Source organism: Aythya marila (assembly GCF_965140915.1).
Source record: "Aythya marila genome assembly, chromosome: 29".
NCBI lineage: Eukaryota > Metazoa > Chordata > Aves > Anseriformes > Anatidae > Aythya > Aythya marila.
In genome coordinates, this window is record NC_139070.1 from 248,312 (window position 1) to 266,290 (window position 17,979).

General features: G+C 38.5%; 1 protein-coding gene across 4 annotated transcripts in view; it reads left to right on the forward strand.

The window, feature by feature from the left end:
- The window catches only part of ASH1L (ASH1 like histone lysine methyltransferase), a 58,225-nt gene extending 40,793 nt beyond the window's left edge, over nucleotides 1-17,432 (forward strand). For 2 of the 4 annotated variants that reach the window (XM_082781044.1, XM_082781047.1), the window contains exons 9-28: nucleotides 362-407; nucleotides 610-718; nucleotides 1,117-1,323; nucleotides 2,337-2,483; nucleotides 3,976-4,084; nucleotides 4,250-4,411; nucleotides 4,932-5,026; nucleotides 5,296-5,453; nucleotides 6,190-6,348; nucleotides 6,798-6,852; nucleotides 6,955-7,087; nucleotides 7,559-7,807; nucleotides 8,248-8,334; nucleotides 8,577-8,667; nucleotides 10,441-10,579; nucleotides 11,168-11,340; nucleotides 11,795-11,961; nucleotides 13,123-13,163; nucleotides 13,880-14,181; nucleotides 15,127-17,432. In XM_082781044.1, coding sequence (XP_082637170.1) covers nucleotides 362-407; nucleotides 610-718; nucleotides 1,117-1,323; nucleotides 2,337-2,483; nucleotides 3,976-4,084; nucleotides 4,250-4,411; nucleotides 4,932-5,026; nucleotides 5,296-5,453; nucleotides 6,190-6,348; nucleotides 6,798-6,852; nucleotides 6,955-7,087; nucleotides 7,559-7,807; nucleotides 8,248-8,334; nucleotides 8,577-8,667; nucleotides 10,441-10,579; nucleotides 11,168-11,340; nucleotides 11,795-11,961; nucleotides 13,123-13,163; nucleotides 13,880-14,181; nucleotides 15,127-15,218 — 2,721 coding nt within the window. In that variant the 3' untranslated portion in view covers nucleotides 15,219-17,432. The remainder of the gene's footprint in view (nucleotides 1-361; nucleotides 408-609; nucleotides 719-1,116; nucleotides 1,324-2,336; nucleotides 2,484-3,975; nucleotides 4,085-4,249; nucleotides 4,412-4,931; nucleotides 5,027-5,295; nucleotides 5,454-6,189; nucleotides 6,349-6,797; nucleotides 6,853-6,954; nucleotides 7,088-7,558; nucleotides 7,808-8,247; nucleotides 8,335-8,576; nucleotides 8,668-10,440; nucleotides 10,580-11,167; nucleotides 11,341-11,794; nucleotides 11,962-13,122; nucleotides 13,164-13,879; nucleotides 14,182-15,126) is intronic. The other 2 variants (XM_082781045.1, XM_082781046.1) reach the window with 2 other exon arrangements.
- Nucleotides 17,433-17,979: the final 547 nt, after the last annotated feature.

Below are 17,979 nucleotides of genomic sequence, written 5' to 3' on the forward strand. Positions count from 1 at the left end.
AAATATTGGGGGAAAAAAAAAAAAAAAAAAAAAAGCATTGCTCAGAATAATCCCCAAATAGTTGGTCCTCATGATAACATCTTGTTCTGTTCAGATGTTATGGAGGGAAAAAAGCAGTATGTTAGAAAAACTTCTTAGCTACTTCATTAAGCATAACTTATACTTGATTGGAAACTTCTGTGACCTCTTTCTAAATGTAATCTGGGCCTAAAGAAGAGAAAGCAGATATATTTCATAGAATCAAATTATGTAGTAATGATTACAAAACCTTTACATATTAACAGGACAAAATTTCCCTGATTCTTTGGAATAACCGATGCAGTTATGCAATGTATTAAAATTTTCTTTCTCTTTCTTTTAGCTGTATAAAAAGCCAGATGTCCCACTTTATAAAAAAATCCGTTCTAGTAAGTAAAATCTTATTGTTACTAAAATGTATAATGAATTTTCATAACACTCCTCCTTTCTTTTGTGCTCTTTATCCTAACAAGACACTTCCAACTTCTTTTTTTGCTTTATGTAATTGGAATGAAAAATTTCTAGATAGTTACATTTTTCACCTGGCAAGAATTTCCCTCCTCTCCTTTTCTTTTCCCCTCCCCTCTATAGATGTCTATGTGGATGTCAAACCTCTTTCTGGCTATGAGGCCACTACCTGCAATTGTAAGAAACCAGATGATGACAACGGAAAGGGCTGCGTGGAAGACTGTCTTAACAGGTTAGAAACAGGTTGACTGACTATAATAAGAGAATTTCAACATATTACGTATTATTTCACATAAACTAATAATATTTTAAGAAAAGAGTTGTGCTGAATGCAAACCTGTTAAAAAAAAAAAAAAAAAAGTTTTGTTAAAGAGCAAACATTGTAACTTTCTGCTGAAGGTATTCCTCTACCTTTTCTTCAGAGGAATGTCCCAATAAAAGCTACATTTTGCTCTTTGAATATCAGTGAGAGCCGACGTATGAACTGTTGTGTGAATTATCTTGTATGAAAACAAGAACCATTTTAATTATTAAAAAACTTTTACTTAACAGAAGAAGGTTTTTTGCTTGTGTGATAGTGTAAAGCATATTCTATTTGTCTTCCTTCAACTTCTTTGTTCTTTATTTTAGGATGATCTTTGCGGAGTGTTCACCAAACACCTGCCCTTGTGGTGAACAGTGTTGTAACCAGCGGATACAGAGGCACGAATGGGTGCAGTGCCTGGAAAGGTTCCGGGCTGAGGAGAAAGGATGGGGTATTCGTACCAAAGAACCCCTGAAAGCAGGACAGTTTATCATTGAATATCTGGGAGAAGTTGTTAGTGAGCAAGAATTCAGGTAGAAATACTTATTTGCTATTTTAGCATGTAAGGCTCAGTAAATGACTTCAGCATCCATTATAATTGTTGGGAAATCCTTAGACAGAAATGAATGGGAAATAAAGGAAAGAAAAAAGAATCCTCTTCTGGTCACTGCCACCAGAAGGAAGGCTTAGAATTCAGCTTTCTTGATCAACCAGCTTTTTCTCAGTCAAATAGAGGAGTGATTAATGTATGGAATGCGACATCGGCTCTGTAAATGCCAAATGCCACAAGTGAATGTGAATTTGATATGATTATGAGAACTGTGCAGAATTTGAATTGTGAAAAATAGAATTGAGGGGGCAGAATGGGGCAGAAAAAGAAATGAGCTTTCGCAGATAGGTATGAAGACAAAAGAACAAGTGGGAGCACTAATACCTAATGAAAGAAATAAATTATAAGTCTTGTTAACTACATAACATCAGAGGATAATTTAGTTTGGCGAGACCTATGTGCTTCTCTTAGAGCTCCATCAGAAGGCAAATCTGATCTCCTCATACAGAGGTAACTGTTGACACAACTGACTCTCTTGTCACTGTTGCTCTCTTGCTAAAAAGAAGTAGCTGTAATCCATGGATGTAACTGCAAAAACTGTGTCCAACCCCAGATAATGAAAGGGAGGAGCTGAATGTTGTACACATGCATACATATACACATCGAAGAATGTATACTTGCATTTTCTCTTCCATACACAGGTTATCAACATGAAATGTATACAAATAATCTGCAGAACCCAAAAGGGAGCATTCCAGAAGAGCAAATTTCTAAATTCTAATCCAAGCTCTGTCAGTGGCCTTGACTTATAAAAATAGGTATTATAATGGTTTTCCTCCGTCTCTAGGTGTACAATTCTATAAAGTATAAAAATTACAATTGTTTTTCTTCAAAACCCTCTCTCAGAATTCTTGAATGTGCTATTACTATGTTACTCCCTGTATGCTTTGCAGCAAGAAGGAGAATCACAAGTAACTTTCCTGTGTTGCTTCATAGGAACCGGATGATTGAACAGTACCATAATCACAGTGATCATTACTGCCTGAATTTAGACAGTGGAATGGTGATAGATAGTTATCGTATGGGCAATGAGGCTCGTTTTATCAACCACAGCTGTAATCCTAACTGTGAGATGCAGAAATGGTAAGAAAAATATATTCTGTTTACTGGGAGACTGGTATGGCAGTGGCTAAAATATAGATAACCAGATCATCTAAGAGAATCTGATCTAAAAATAGGGGAATCGAGCTGAACAGTGTAAAAAATATTTACTATCATGCTCGCATTGCAGAAGAGAAATATTGTTTCCAAGTGGACGTTTTGGTGACAGGATCTAAGTTTTCTGGCAAGGCAAATCCAATATTTTTGTTTGTCGTGCTGTTAACCTGCTACAAATTTTGAAGACTAGGTAATGCCATAAAATAATTGCTGTGTATATTCTTTCCTTATGGTGTTGTGGGTTAATCCCGGTAGGCAGCTAAGCACCACACAGCTGCTCACTTTCTCTTCGCACCCCTGGTGTGAAGGACAGGGGAAGAGTAAAAGCAAGAAACCTTGTGGGTAGATATAAAATTGTTTAATAACTAAACTGGGAGAAGACAGAGAGAAAGAAAACAAGACAAAGCAAGTGATGTAAAGGTAATCACTCACCACTTCCCATGGGCAGGCTGATGCCCAGCCTGTTTGCTAGCCTAACCTTCTGAACACCCTTCACTCCCTTTTTATTGCTGAGCATGACATTATATGGTGTGAAATATCTTTGGTTATTTCAGGTGATCTTCCTGGTTGAGTCCCCTCCTAGCCTCTTCTGAAACACACACATATGCACATGCACACACACACCATCTATTCACTGTAGTGTCAGAGTGAGAAACAGATAAGGTCTTGGCATTATGCAAACGCTGTTCAGCAACAGCTAAAGCATTGGTGTGTTATCAGCATTATTTTGGCACCAGATCTACAGCATGGCACCTTACAGGGTGCTGCAAAGAAGCTAACTCCGTCCCAGCCAGACGCCTGCAATTCAAATATGTTTTTAAAGCATATGAACAGGGGAATGGTCTGATTTCAGCATACCCTGTGTCATACCAGTACTATGTTAGCAGAATAAATTGAGTGCCAGGCTAGTAGAAAGGGCTTCTGAGAAATTCATAGTGAAAAAGCAAATGGTTGTAATAGGTATCAGCTATAGTGGTAGTACAGCATGGAAGCTTGTGATTCTCAGGTAATTCTAGTAGTTTTAAGCAATAGTAATTAAATTTAAAATATTAGAATCCAACAGAAAGAATCAGAGAGACAGTAAATTTTGGTGCATTTTGTGAACTGAGGTGAAACATTCAGTGTAAGCTCTTGATTTATGGCGAGGGTTGATAAGTGGATCAGTCATATTAGCTAATACAGTTTGTAGCTTCTCTATTTGTAGCACAACTTCCTGCTCTTTGTAAACATAGCATTGATTTTTGGTGGCTTTCAAAGTTTGTTGTAAGAGACAGAAAAAAGAACAGGTCAAATGAAGAACAAGAGTACTCCTGAGCATGGCAGAAGTATTGTTTCCTGTCTCCAACACTTCCACTATGTGGACAAAGACAATTTTCATTTTAATTATTTGGAATATTTCATTATATTTTCCCTGCAGGTCTGTTAATGGTGTTTACCGGATTGGATTGTATGCACTTAAAGACATGCCTGCTGGTACTGAATTGACTTATGACTACAATTTTCACTCATTTAATGTTGAAAAACAGGTAAGGATCACAATGCAAGACCTTGAAAAAAATCACTAAAGACAAACAGTTCAGTAGAGTTGAAGCAAAACCCATTGTGTTGTATTTAATAGAACGGATTTTATTGCTGAGTGATAATCCAAGTGTTTTGGATTTTATTTAAAGTAACTTTTCTTTTTTCCAAAGCAACTCTGCAAGTGTGGTTTTGACAAATGCAGAGGAATAATTGGAGGTAAAAGTCAACGAATGAATGGACTTGCAAGCAAAAGCAACCAGCCTGTGAGCACTCACAGAAGGACTGGACGGTCAAAAGAAAAAAGGAAGTCAAAGCACAAGCTAAAAAAGAGAGTAAGTAGTAAAGACATCTTCTTTCATGGATAAAAGTTAGTAAGAAATCAGTTTATGACACCATACTAAAAAAAGTGTAGAATCACACAATATCCCGAGTTGGACCCATGAGGATCATCAAGTCCAACTCCTGGCAACGCACAGGTCCACCCAAAAGTTTAGACCATGTGACTAAGTGCACAGTTCAATCTCTTCTTAAATTCAGACAGGCTTGGTGAAGTGACTGCTTCACTGGGGAGCCTGTTCCAGTGTGCAGCCACCTTCTCGGTGAAGAACCTCTTCTGATATCCAGCCTAAATTTCCCCTGCCTCAGCTTAACACCATTCCCACGGGTCCTATCACTGGTGTTTATGGTGAATAGGTCAGCTGCCTCTCCACTCCCCATCGTGAGGAAGTTGTAGACTGTGATGAGTAGTATTTTAAACATAAAAGAAATGCTACGGTTTCTGTCTCAGAAGCTATTGGTTCGCTAGGTTCTTGGCACAGTTTTTCCTGTCTATCAGAATGATCTGTTTTCCAGAGGGGCCACATGCCAGAGGAACCCAGTGAAAGCGTGAACACACCAACAAGGCTGACACCACAGCTTCAGATGAAGCCCATGTCTAACAGAGAAAGGTAGGGAATGATTTCAGTGGTGGTGGTGGTGGTGTTCTTTACCTCACAAATTGAGGGGCAGTGCAAATGTTGAACTGATACTTTCTAAGAGGTAGGGCATCGTTGAACTGTCTGAGTAAGAAGTTCTTGGTTCTTCTTTAACGAGTTAGGGTGGTATTTCTCATCACTGACGTGAGAAGCTTACGTCTGAATATCTCTTTTTTGCTGTGTTAAGGTATTAATTATAGAGAAGCTGATTTCTGAATGCTGGTTTTTTTTAATTTATATAGAAATTTTGTGTTAAAACACCATGTATTTTTGGTACGAAACTGGGAAAAGATTCGACAAAAACAAGAGGAAGTGAAGCATGTCAGTGATAATATCCATACTGCGTCGTTATACAACCGCTGGAATGGAATCTGTCGGGATGATGGCAACATTAAATCTGGTAAGGCCAGCACAGGTTCCTCATGTTGCTACTCTTTTCCTTTGAGATCCTATGTGATATGTCCAAGAAGAACTTAACTTTGCTTTACATACAGAACTTAGCCTTCCTACAGGATCAGTGTATCTATTGTAATGCACACAGGGAATGCCCTACAGATAAAAAATATATATCTGTGCAGTTGTGTATGTATGCTCTTGTATTTACATAGCAGGGTAAGACAGACTTTTTTATATTTTCTATGTATTTCTGCATTAGGGGATTCTGCAATTTCCTCTGAAATAATTAATGCTTTTTTCTTACGAATTATGCCTTTAGAGAAGAAAGCATTTTGGCATTCAATTTTGGGAATGGGACAAAACATAGGTATTGGAATTAATGTATTAATACTGTTTCAAAATAGCACTTTGTTCATAGGACCATAATCTTCACTGCTGTGCAGGATTTGGTCCCCACTGTAAGGTACACAATAAGTTGGGAAATTAGTAATTTGAGTAAATTTAGTGACGTGCTATGTTTGCTCCAGCAACATAAAATACTTTGGTAACCATCTTAACAATTTGGATGACCTATAAGCAGTGAGAGCCTACGTGTGAAAATAATCTTTTACTGTTATAGTAGCTTTAAAAAAAGTTAATTTTAATAATTGGTGATGGACTTGCTGGATCAGAAAAGACAATGTAATTTGATCTTCAAGTAAATTTTTGTTTTGGCATAATTCTTTTTTGCCCTCTTTCAGACGTCTTCATGACCCAATTTTCAGCCCTTCAGACCGCCCGCTCTGTGAGAACACGGCGCTTGGCTGCAGCTGAAGAGAATATTGAAGTGGCTCGTGCTGCCCGCCTAGCACAAATCTTCAAGGAAATATGTGATAGCATTATATCCTACAAAGGTGAAGGTGATGTGACACTCCTGAAAAATCTCCACAGAGATGTTTTTCAGCCTCTGGAACAATGAACTCTTGAATACGAAATAATAGAAAAAAATAGTTTATGTCAGGACTTTAAATAACTTCTTGTGTTGTTTTTTTTTCTCCTTTCTCCTGCTACCAATGTTATCCTCAACCCCTTCCTCTGACATCAGAATCTGAAGGTGTTGCTATGCTTTTAAACTGATTTTTCAGTAGTTTAGCAAAATGGTACAATTTACTGAACTGCAAGGAAACTGTCCTCCATTTTGATATATCCAGAGTACAGCAACCAGCTTCTTGAAACAAACTCCATTTCAGTTCCCCGATACCAGAAGAGCCTTTCTTTTAAACATAGATAGAATATAGTTAGTTTTAGTTACTTCTTTTTTAAAGTTTTATTCAAGTAAGTGATGCTAAACTGTGTGTTCCCGTTACAGATTCCTCCAGGCAGGCTCTTGCAGCTCCTCTCCTCAACCTACCCCCAAAGAAAAAGTAAGTATATGCTTCTCAGAGCAACCCATGGTTTTCTATAAGGGATTTGCATACATTTGAAATGCTGGTGAAATTGACATTCTGCATACGTTCCCATTTTAGAAATGCAGACTATTATGAAAAGATCTCTGACCCGTTGGACCTTGCCACCATTGAGAAACAGATCTTGACTGGCTATTATAAAACTGTGGAGGCTTTTGATGGAGACATGCTGAAGGTCTTCCGGAATGCAGAGGTGAGGCTCCCTCTGGCCTTAAGGGTGTTGTGTAGAATCTGGGAATATATCCTAGCTTAATGCTCTTGCTGACTTAGAGTAATTAAAGAAAAAATATTTTAGAGAAGGGGAACTTCTGATAATCCTTTTCTGATGAACAGACATTGATAATTAATGTACTTCAGCTTATTCTTAGTGCTTTTGTTTGCCTTAGGTCAGACGAATAAAGTAAAGAACATGCACCAATAGCTAGCCTAATGAAATTTCAGTACTTTGGGGGAGAAGTAAATTGTCCTTTAGTGTCATACATTAAGATACATGGACCTGCGGTTCAAAGTAAAGGAAGTAGGTGTACAGTCATGTTACCACATGGGTGGATGCACCTTTTCAAGAGTGTGCACAAACAAGAGAAATGCGCAAAAACATGGAACCTGCAGGGGGAAACCAAACACATACAAAGGTTTTTTGTTTCTTTGTTTTGTTTTTGTTCAGAAATACTATGGCAGAAAGTCTCCAACTGGGCGTGATGTATGCCGGCTACGGAAAGCATATTATAATGCTCGTCATGAGGCATCTGCCCAAATTGATGAAATAGTGGGAGAAACAGCAAGTGAAGCTGACAGCAGTGAGACATCTGTCTGCGAAAAAGAAAATGGTCATGAGAAGGACGAGGATGTGATCCGTTGCATTTGTGGCCTTTACAAAGATGAAGGACTCATGATCCAGTGTGAAAAGTGCATGGTGAGGCAGGGGAACACAAAATGGAGCTCTTTCTCTATTCACTATAACCAGTGGAACTTCTACCAGCAGCCTCTGCATCACTAATAATAGCCTAAATTACCTCTTCAGAACTTCGTTTCCTCTCCAGAAGAATTGAGAGATTTTGTTTTCAAAGAGGAAATGCAATTTGCATTTCTGTATAGAGTAGCTAGCACTTCCTGAAACTGCCAGAAACTCCTGTCTTTGGCTGTGCAGAATTTCAACAATTACGGGCTTTTACATAAAGAGTTGCATGGAGATCTTACCTGTCTTCTTAAGAAGTATGAAATAGTTCAGAGAAAGTCTTGAATTTCCTTTGTGAAGCTTATTTTAATGCTTTCCTTAATACTTTCTCAAAAAGTATGATTTATAAATAAAATATATCACAAGAATTTCTAATTGGGATGCATCTATTTTTCTAGGTCTGGCAGCATTGCGACTGTATGGGTGTGAATTCTGACGTTGAACACTACTTGTGTGAGCAGTGTGAACCTCGATCTGTGAACAGAGTAAAAAATACTTCTTCATTACTACAGTTACAAATTGAAGCAGTGCTTTCATTTATATTTAGTGATGTTGGCAAGGCCATTGTGTGATTCTTACTTTATAATGTAGTTTTCTTGGATTACATTTAGTCATGTCAGTTCTTCTGTAGCAGTGTCTGCATATTTCAAAAAGGATGTCAAATCCGTATCAGTTCTGATTATGGTGGCCATCTTAACATTTCCTTTCTTTTTCTTTTTTCCTCCAGGAGGTTCCCATGATTCCTCGTCCCCATTACGCCCAGCCTGGCTGCGTTTACTACATATGCTTGTTACGGGATGACCTATTGCTGCGCCAAGGTATGTGCTTACTCTGGTGCCTACTATGATTTCCATCAGATAATAGTACACAGATTTCTGGCATCGCCTTGTTTCAAGTGTTTTTATCTTTTTAGAAGTAGAAAGCTGTGCCCTGTGCTAGCATGGGGGTGACACATAGTAAGGAACCTGAGTTCTCACAGACTGGTTGACAAAGAAATGTTAATTACCTTTAACACAGATAGGTTTCTGCTTCTGGCCAAAGAAGAAAGATGTAGAGTCAGCATCCAGTAGTTAACATTTAGAAGTAAAGGCAAAGAAGTTCACTAATTATTTTTTTTTTAACCTCATTCTACCGATACATTCAAGGTTAGAAAGAATCTTATATTATTCTTAAGATAAATGCTCTTGAATGAATGAAACCAGTTGGCATGTTTGCTGGGGAGAAATAGGAATCTTCAGGAAAGTGGAGAATTAAAAAACAAAAACAAGGAACAGTGCATTCGTTATCCTCTGCAGCTTTCTAGAATTTACATTCCCTTATTCTTTCTCAACATTGCTCTGCATTCTCTGTCTTGTCTCTAGCTCAGCCATTTGGTGTTCCCATCTCATGTTTTTTTGCTGGGTTGCCAGCTGGAGAATAGCTGTCTTTCTAGGGTTGCATCAGTATTTCTATAATCTGTTTAATTTAGTTATGTTTTAGCTGTTTTTGTGTCAACTTTCAGTCATTTATAGTGTTAAGGTCGTTTTTGTCATGACAAAACCACATATCTCTAATTCTATACGGCTTGATTGGTGATTAATTAGAAAAATGTTAGCTTACATGGCTAAACCCTGTGTATCATTAGCAGAGGAAAAAGAAGACTGAACTGCCACCAACAGTTAGTCCCCAACAGTGACTGTGCAGTTACAGGGGATAGATTGAGCAAGGCTATGCCCAGAAGATGCTAAGAAGTAATACACATTACAGTAGAAAAAGGGAAAAAAACATGGATTCTTTGCTGAGTTCTCCACCAAAGGTTCTGAAGCATGTTTGTGTATAGTAATTGCTGCGATTCAGTTGCAGAGTTGAAACAGTCTTTTTCTGTCTCTGGTTTCCATAAGGTCATGCAATTTGCAGCTACAAGGCAAAAGAGATCGTAGTGACCATCAGGCCTGCAGTTGCAGTATGCATAGACTATGACATTTTTCCTGCATGTTGTGTGTTAGGAAGAGGCTGATCTTGTGATAAGACTGAAAAGGTTTATGACAGGATAGCATTTCTTTATGTCAGTCTGCCTTCACTGCCAGGGAGTTGTCTGAACAACTGAATTAGTCTATCTTCTAGTTCCAAGCTTGAGAACTCCTCATGTTTTCAATGAACAAGGCTGAAAAGCTTTCAACTGCCTGATGTGTGAGTGCACATTTCACTGTGATTGAATCCCTATAAATAAGTGAGGGCTCTTCAGTTAGAGGACCTCTTAAAGTCTTACTCTTTAAACATTGCAGCTATCACTAATTTGTCCATACTATCCTTATAAAAACTTATTTTGTTACATGTCCTGCCATAATTTATCTGGATTTGTTACATGTTACTATTTTCAGTGTGGGCATGCAGTTCAAGTTATGTTTAGTTCTTTGCTAGTGAAGTTTTTTCTGAAAACGATGAGGGTCACCTTTCCTTCTTTTACTGGCTCTGGATTGGTTTTGCATCACTCTGCAATTCAATGTTAGGTAGCTCTGTCATGTTAGTTTTAATGAAACCATTTACTCCTCTATTTTTGGTGTGCTGGACTGATGAGAAGTTACAGGTGTGCATTTTGTGCCTATTGCCAGGTGATTGTGTTTACCTGATGAGAGACAGCCGTAGAACTCCAGATGGACACCCTGTCCGGCAGTCATATCGGCTGCTGTCCCACATCAACAGGGAGAAACTCGATATTTTCCGCATTGAAAAACTCTGGAAAAATGAGAAGTATGTTCAAGGCATCTTTTGAATTTGAGACATTCCATATACCTACCTGTCAAAACACAGTAATTTTGTGGAAGTCTTGTTATAACTTAAAAATGCGGGACTGAATATGGTTAAGTTACAAAGACTTGATGATTTCCCACTTGTCTCTGCATGTACTCCAGAACTGTGAAGTAAAAACATATAAAGCTGGAGGTGTAAGCAAGGGATAAGAGATACAAGTTGATATATTTCCTTCACTGTTGGAATAGGCTGAGAATACACACTGACAGCTGAATTGGCTCAGCTAATGATCACTGACTTACTAAGCCAGTGTAACATGATTAAATGCTTATGCCCCTTTGATAGCAGCATGGTAAGTGTGCTGTGTTCATAAAAATCACAATAGGAATATTTCCACTTGCTGAAGGGGATAAAGTTGAAAGTGTTATATTCATGTAAGTTTGCCTTTCATCACAGCCATTGCAAAGTACAAGGTAGATAGTTCAAAATTAAATGGAGGGCGTTATGTAAAGTTGTATCACAGGTTTATAGAAATAGTCTTTTTTTCTTCTGTTTGTTCTCTTCTCTTACCTACACATCTTCGAGCAGAGAGGAGCGGTTTGCATTTGGTCATCATTATTTCCGTCCACATGAAACACATCATTCCCCTTCTCGAAAGTTTTATCACAATGAGCTGTTCCGGGTGCCATTGTATGAAATTATCCCCTTAGAGGCTGTTGTGGGAACGTGCTGTGTTCTTGACCTGTACACCTACTGCAAAGGTAAGGAAACTTAATAGGATGAGAAATTAAATTTGGGAAGTATGCTAAAATAGTTAGTGCTGCAAAAAGGCAGTAGCCAATGTTTACAGGATATCAGAGCTGAGGAGGCGCTATTGCCTTAGCACTGAACAGTGGTTTCTCTGCACAAGGGGCAGTACTGAGGAGATAGCAGCAGGGTTGTATTGCAGTGCATAAGGAAAAGAAAGTGATGGTGGTAAAAATAGTTTTGGAATTATTTGGTTGGAATCTAAAGGTTTTTCTCTTACGTTTAAACTAGGAATGTGTCCAGCATTTGTTCCCCTTGATTCAGAATCGTAATAATACCTGCCATCCCACTTAACACCCTAAAGCCCATACTTCTGACACTGTGTATGGCTTTGTACTGGTATCCTGTCTGTCTTCTCTTGAATCTGATTAATAATTTTTTCATATGTACTTCATTTTGAAACTGCAGGGAGGCCAAAAGGTGTGAAGGAGCAGGATGTATATATTTGTGATTACCGCCTTGATAAATCTGCTCACCTCTTCTACAAGATCCACCGGAATCGTTATCCTGTCTGCACCAAGCCCTATGCCTTTGACCACTTCCCCAAGAAACTCACACCCAAGAGAGACTTCTCAGTAAGTGTTTCTTCTCATAGCTTCCTTATTTTTTTACCAGAAGGCTGGACATATTTTTCGGAAGCTCCTGTCTCTCTGTTTATGAATGAAGGATTGTAAACCTGAGGAAAATGACACGTAAGCATACACAGACTGGATGAATAGTTGTCTAGAAAAAAAAACTTTGAAATAAAAATTGACTGTAGGCACAGAATATGCAATTGAAAGGCAAACAGGTGTTGAGGCAAACAAATAGTGATGTGGAAGTTTGGAGATGTTGGTTTCTGACAGAATTCTAGATGGTAATTTCATGTGAGTCATTCCTGAACAGAGGAGATCTTAAAATTCACTTTTGGGCAGCAATTCTGCAGCTCTAAAATGATTTTGTCTGTTTCAGAGAATCACACGGCATATAGTCCAGTGCGAGTTTGTTAGCCAGTCTGTGTCAGGCTTTCTTTTCTTTGATATAATTGCTCGATATTTTAATAAACTTTGCCTATAAAATGGTTTTCAGCAGTACCTTTAAATTCCAAATACAAAAAAGCAGAATTTTCTTATTTCCATTTCTCTGCTTTATCAAATGACATACCACTTGCTTGCTTACGTAATAATCACTGAAAATGGATGTCTTATCAAAAAACAGCAGCCAAATAGGTAGGTGGCCTGATCATGAAGTACACCTTACCTTACCATGCTGCATCTGATTGTCCATTCATTTCAATCTTATTTTCCTGTATTCTATGGGAGTAGCAATTCTTCATTGTGTACATCCTCCTACACAACACTACTTCGTCTCTTGAGTTTTGAGATATCAGATCTGGCAAATTTTCTGCAAGAAAGCACTTTTCTTTGGGAGCAGAGAGGTTCTTATAGTGAATTTAGAGTAGTCTCCTAACTTGTGCTGTGCAAAAAGTGATTTTTTCATAATGGTCTATGGCTTAAAATTTATTTAGAAGATAAAAAGAATCAGCAAGTCTGGCTCTAATTTGTCCCTATTACATGAGGTTTTTATCCCTTCTCCTTTGGATTTGTCTTATGTGTGAGATACACCAGCCATGCACTGGCATATGCAGAGTGCCAGATAGGCAAGTCCTATATTGGAACTTCAATAATATTAGACCAGCACTTCCTTCCACTGTGAAGTTTATTCAGTATTAACCATAATCTTTATTGTTGTTATAGCCTCATTATGTACCAGACAACTACAAGAGAAATGGAGGCCGGTAAGTCTTACCTACCAGATTGTTGGCTGAGAAGAGATGGGATGATCCTGTTTGCTTGTCAAGTGTCCAGTGTTCTTCCTACCCATTTTCCTGGGTGCTGTGGAAATAATAAACTTAAATTCTTTAAAGCAGTTCTCTGAACTTCCAGAGAAGGAAAAGGGAATGAGGGGAAAGAGAGGGAATATAGAACCAGCCTTTGTGTTCCTTAATAATATGTTTACTAGTCAAGAAAGTACAGAAGCCATTTTGAAAGTTAGCAGAAGCAGCTGAATGTGGAAGAGAGCATAGCCCCCAGCACAGGAGGGAGATCAGTCACTGAATAGGCTGACCATGTACTCCTTGTAATAACAGCCCAGGCTAGTGCATTCTCTCAGTTCTCTTAAAGACTTTACAAATACTTACCAGGAGCCATGGTAATTGAAGAAAAAACATCAGTATGTGTTGTGCTCAACTATTTTGGCAAATGAAAATATTTATAAATTGAAATTAAAAATGAATTATTTTTTTTAAAGACTGCATTTGACCTTATGCAAATGAGGTTATAGGCCTATATCCCCCCATAGATCTGGTAGGTGTGAATGCATGTATTAATAAGTAAAATGACTGAGATTCTAGACAGTCTCCTACCTACTGAGGAGTCCTTGACTCTCTAGTAATTCACCTTTCAGGTAAGTGTCTGAAAAAATTTGGTATTTAAACTCTTCTTTTCCTGTCAGATCATCTTGGAAAACAGATCGCTCTAAACCACAGATCAAAGACTTAAACCAAGAAGAGGATTCTCTTCCACTTATTGAGGATGTATTAGGAAACCAAGAGCAAACTTCAAGTGAGGTGCCTAGCATAGAGGAGCCAGAAAAAGAGGCAGTCTCTAGTGAGACCTGTGAAACTGATAAAAAGGTGGAAGAAGGCAATTCTGACACAAGGCAGCTGTGCACTCCAGAGGAAAGGCGGCATATTCAGAGAGAGAGACTTAATCAAATCCTGCTAACCCTCTTAGAGAAAATCCCAGGGAAAAACGGTGAGATTTTATGCTGTGGTTACACAAGAGCATTTCTTCTATAGTTTGATTTTGTTTTGTTTTTTCTTTAGCTCACTGCAGACTGTGTTGATAAAATTAACACTTCTGTCTGAATATTTTACTAGTGGACATTATTAATAATTAGCTTTATTTGCAGTAATGTTTTCTTTTGCAGCAGTAGCAGTTTTATGAATTCATATGAAATTTCTTTCTACTGACACTGTTTTGTATAGTATTTTTAGTAACCACAAAGACTGTCTGAGGACATTCCCCCATTAATCTTTGCTTACAACTGAGAAACACAACAGACATGCAAAGAAAAAAGAAAGAATTCAGGAAGTAATTTTTGACTTTTAGTGATAGTTCTTACTGTTGGGTTCTGGGTAACTTCTAAACTGTAGAATGATGGTGCAGTGGTTGCCCTGGTTAAGTAGTTCCCTGTTTTTAATTGCAATATCATTAGCTGCTGTGACAGTGGACATCCAGCAACCTGAATGTTGCTACAGGTCATCCTTTTTAACAGGCCAGTGATATTCGGAGTTCGTGCTTTGGTTGCTGGCATATGCTTCCCACATGCTGGTTTGTGTATACATAATCATACTGTAACATGCTTCTCAGGGTGATCTAGAGATAGCTTAGATAACTATTAGAATTAAAACCTAGGATGAACTGTGTTCAGACGAGTAATTCACTTTTTTCTTTCATGTTCTGGGAACTAACACAAAATAATAATGCATAGCCTCAGAGAGTAATTTGGGTTGAGGTCTAATCATCCTCCCCTCTAAGCATGGCAAACTTCAAACAATTTGGGTTGCTCAGCACCTTGTTCAGTGGAGTTTTGAATATCACTATGGATGGAATCATCCTTTAAAAACTGTGAGTAAGGAAATAGTAAAGCTGTACCTGGTGTCACCATCTTTACAAATAGCCTGTGGTCTGTTGCAGCTATTGATGTCACTTACTTGCTGGAGGAAGGATCAGGAAGAAAACTGAGGAGGCGCACTCTCACCATCCCAGAGAGCAGCTTCAGAAAGTGATGCCACAGGAGGAAGCTGTGGTCTGGAGTCTGCTACAAGGTCTGCTGAGGACTGAGGGCAGGAGCCCAACTTCTTGTGCACCAGCCAAGGAAAAGAGGGCAGCAGAAAACTGACAAATATACAAACAGTTAGCACTTAGATGTCTGGGTTGGCAGGTTGTCCTGCCCTGCTCTGCAGTGCTCTTATGGTGTGTGTGTTATTGGGCGTGCCTTGTATTGATGTTAGGTACTGAGAAAAACCTCGTGGTTATTGTCCAGGATGGTCAAATTTAATTTATTTTTGCTTGATATTCCCACTCAGCGGAAAAAAAAAAAAAAAAGATGGGGAGGTAAGAAGGATGAGGACAGACTTACTCTGATGAGAATATTCCCCACGTTCACCAATTAACCTGTGATTGTACAAGATACTGTTGGCACCACCATTACCCATGCCAGTGAATGAAATCCAGATGGGAGGGTGAAGGCCCAGTGGCTTAAAATTAAAGGCTGCCCTAAAGTTGTGGCCTCTGATTTGCACAAGTTCCAAGAAGAGAGAAACGTACCTGAATGTGCAAAATGTTCACCGTGGAACGGCCAGTGCACACATGTACCTTTGATCTGTGACAAGGAGCAATTTCCAAAGTCACGCTGGAGTAAAGCAAGAGTTGGTTGGTTGAGGCACTTGTACTGCATTGTAGAGGGGGGAGGGGGCGGGGTGTGATTTTTTTCACTTTTTTTCTGCAGAGAAATTTTATAAAGCAAGTCAAATCCTGACAACACCATTGCTGTTGGTTTTTTTGATAAGCTGTGGTTCTTGTGTGTCTAGTGTGTTGTGCAAATTAAAACCTGTTAAAAAGAAAAAGGAAAAAAAAAAAAAAGGAAACCTTCACTACATGAACCGTCAAGCAGTATTCAGAGCGAGTATTTGTCGTGAACTGTAGAATATATCAACTGCTAACACTATTCTTGTGTTCTGGTTGTACAGCTTAAAATGTCCGTCTCTTAAATTAAGAGACAGTGTATCTCGCACCACCCTCTCTCTCTGCCCTGACAAAGATGATTATTCCCAAAAGTAAGAGCCAAGGCACTGAATCTCACTGCATGAAATTTCGATTTACATGGTGTACCACAAGCTAGTGCTGTAGCAGGACCCCTCGCGTTATACCGATAACCTTCCCTGGCGTGAGGAGCCACAAAGCTGTCACCTGCCTCTGGGTCCAGCCCAGGTTTTGGCAAAGGGAGGGGGTGATAGGCATACACTGACCCTTTAAGATGGCTTTGCTTTTTTGTCTTTCAGACGTACATATGCATATACAGTCCTGTTTTAGATGTTCTTATAAGAAAACCAGTTTTTAATGTGCCAAGTTGTATATATCTGCTGCGTGGATGTAAAGCAATACAGTAGTTACATGTTCCTTTTTAATGGACCAAGCTTGTCCTAATGTACATTCTTGTTATTATTATAATTATTTTACTCTTAGTGGAACATGACTCATTCCATTAACTTTTATGTGTTGATTTAAAAAGAAAAAAAAAAAAAAGAAAGGAAAAAACCCTTTGAGAAAAAATATTTTATTAAAAAAAAAAAAGAAATAAGAAAATAGTTTGGAATATTTTCTTACTGTAGAGAAGCACTGTACAGTACCAGGAACCCTGAGTATAAAATACTCGTGCGTGTAGTAGGAATATCGCATGTCCAAAATCTTGAGTTGTCTCATTTAGTTTAAAACAGAAATCATTGTCTCAAATGGTGTTAAACACTAAAAAGTTTTTAAAAAATAAAGTGCGTACAGAAGCGAGACACTAGCTCTGTCATTTTATCTTTCTTTTGTTGAAAGACTAAACAAAATGTTTTTTAGACAATCAAATGTTAGGTAAGTGCAAAGAATTGTTTTTCTTACTGGTGTAGAAATTAATGACTTTTTTTATTTTTCGGTTATTTTATAATAATGAGAAGACCAGTGTGTCACCAGGATCGCTGTTTTAAGACCAGGAAGCACTACATTATTGCAAATAGATATGAACTCTTAGTCTGCATGGGTGTAGGCTGTGTGATTGCTGAAAATAAATGCTGCTAATATATTTCCTTTTTACAAAGCATATCTAAATAGATCATTGTTTTGATGTTAATCTTTGTAAATTATGTATTACCAATTTTAACATTGGATGTAATTGCATAAAAAGCCTGCATCTCAATCCTGAGAGAGTCTAGTATTAAATGGAAAATCTTTTCCTATCGATGACTTGTGGGGTGTTTTTTGACATGTCTTTGATTTTTTTTTTCTATTGCCTCTTTGCCTCGGCCCCTCCTGTCATGTCCTGCCTCTCTTTCAGCCTCATTTATGTGAGCTGTTGCCCCGTTTCTTTCAGATACCCAGTTTCCTGATTGCTGATGGCATTTTGCGAGGTTGTAGCTTGATGCTGATGGTTCTGTTCAGCCCTTGGCAGGAAGGATGGTGGCAGCGTGTTTGCAGAGACAGGAGCATCAGCACAGACATGCAGTTTGGTAGTCAGAGGATGTGTAACCGTGTACAATGGCAGGTTAGTATGTGAATAATCTATGAATTTAGTGCCTATTCCCAGAATATAGACCCCTGGTACCCAGAGGCAGTGCCCCCCATGTCTGTACAGACAGCAGAGTCAATTCTGTCAGCTCCAAGGTTTGTTAATGCATCTCAGTTGCCACTAGCATCAGATCTGAGTCACATCAGACTTTACAGTGCAAATACAGATTTGCACTGTAAGCAATATCCCCCCTGCCATTACCGAAAAGTCAAGTAAGC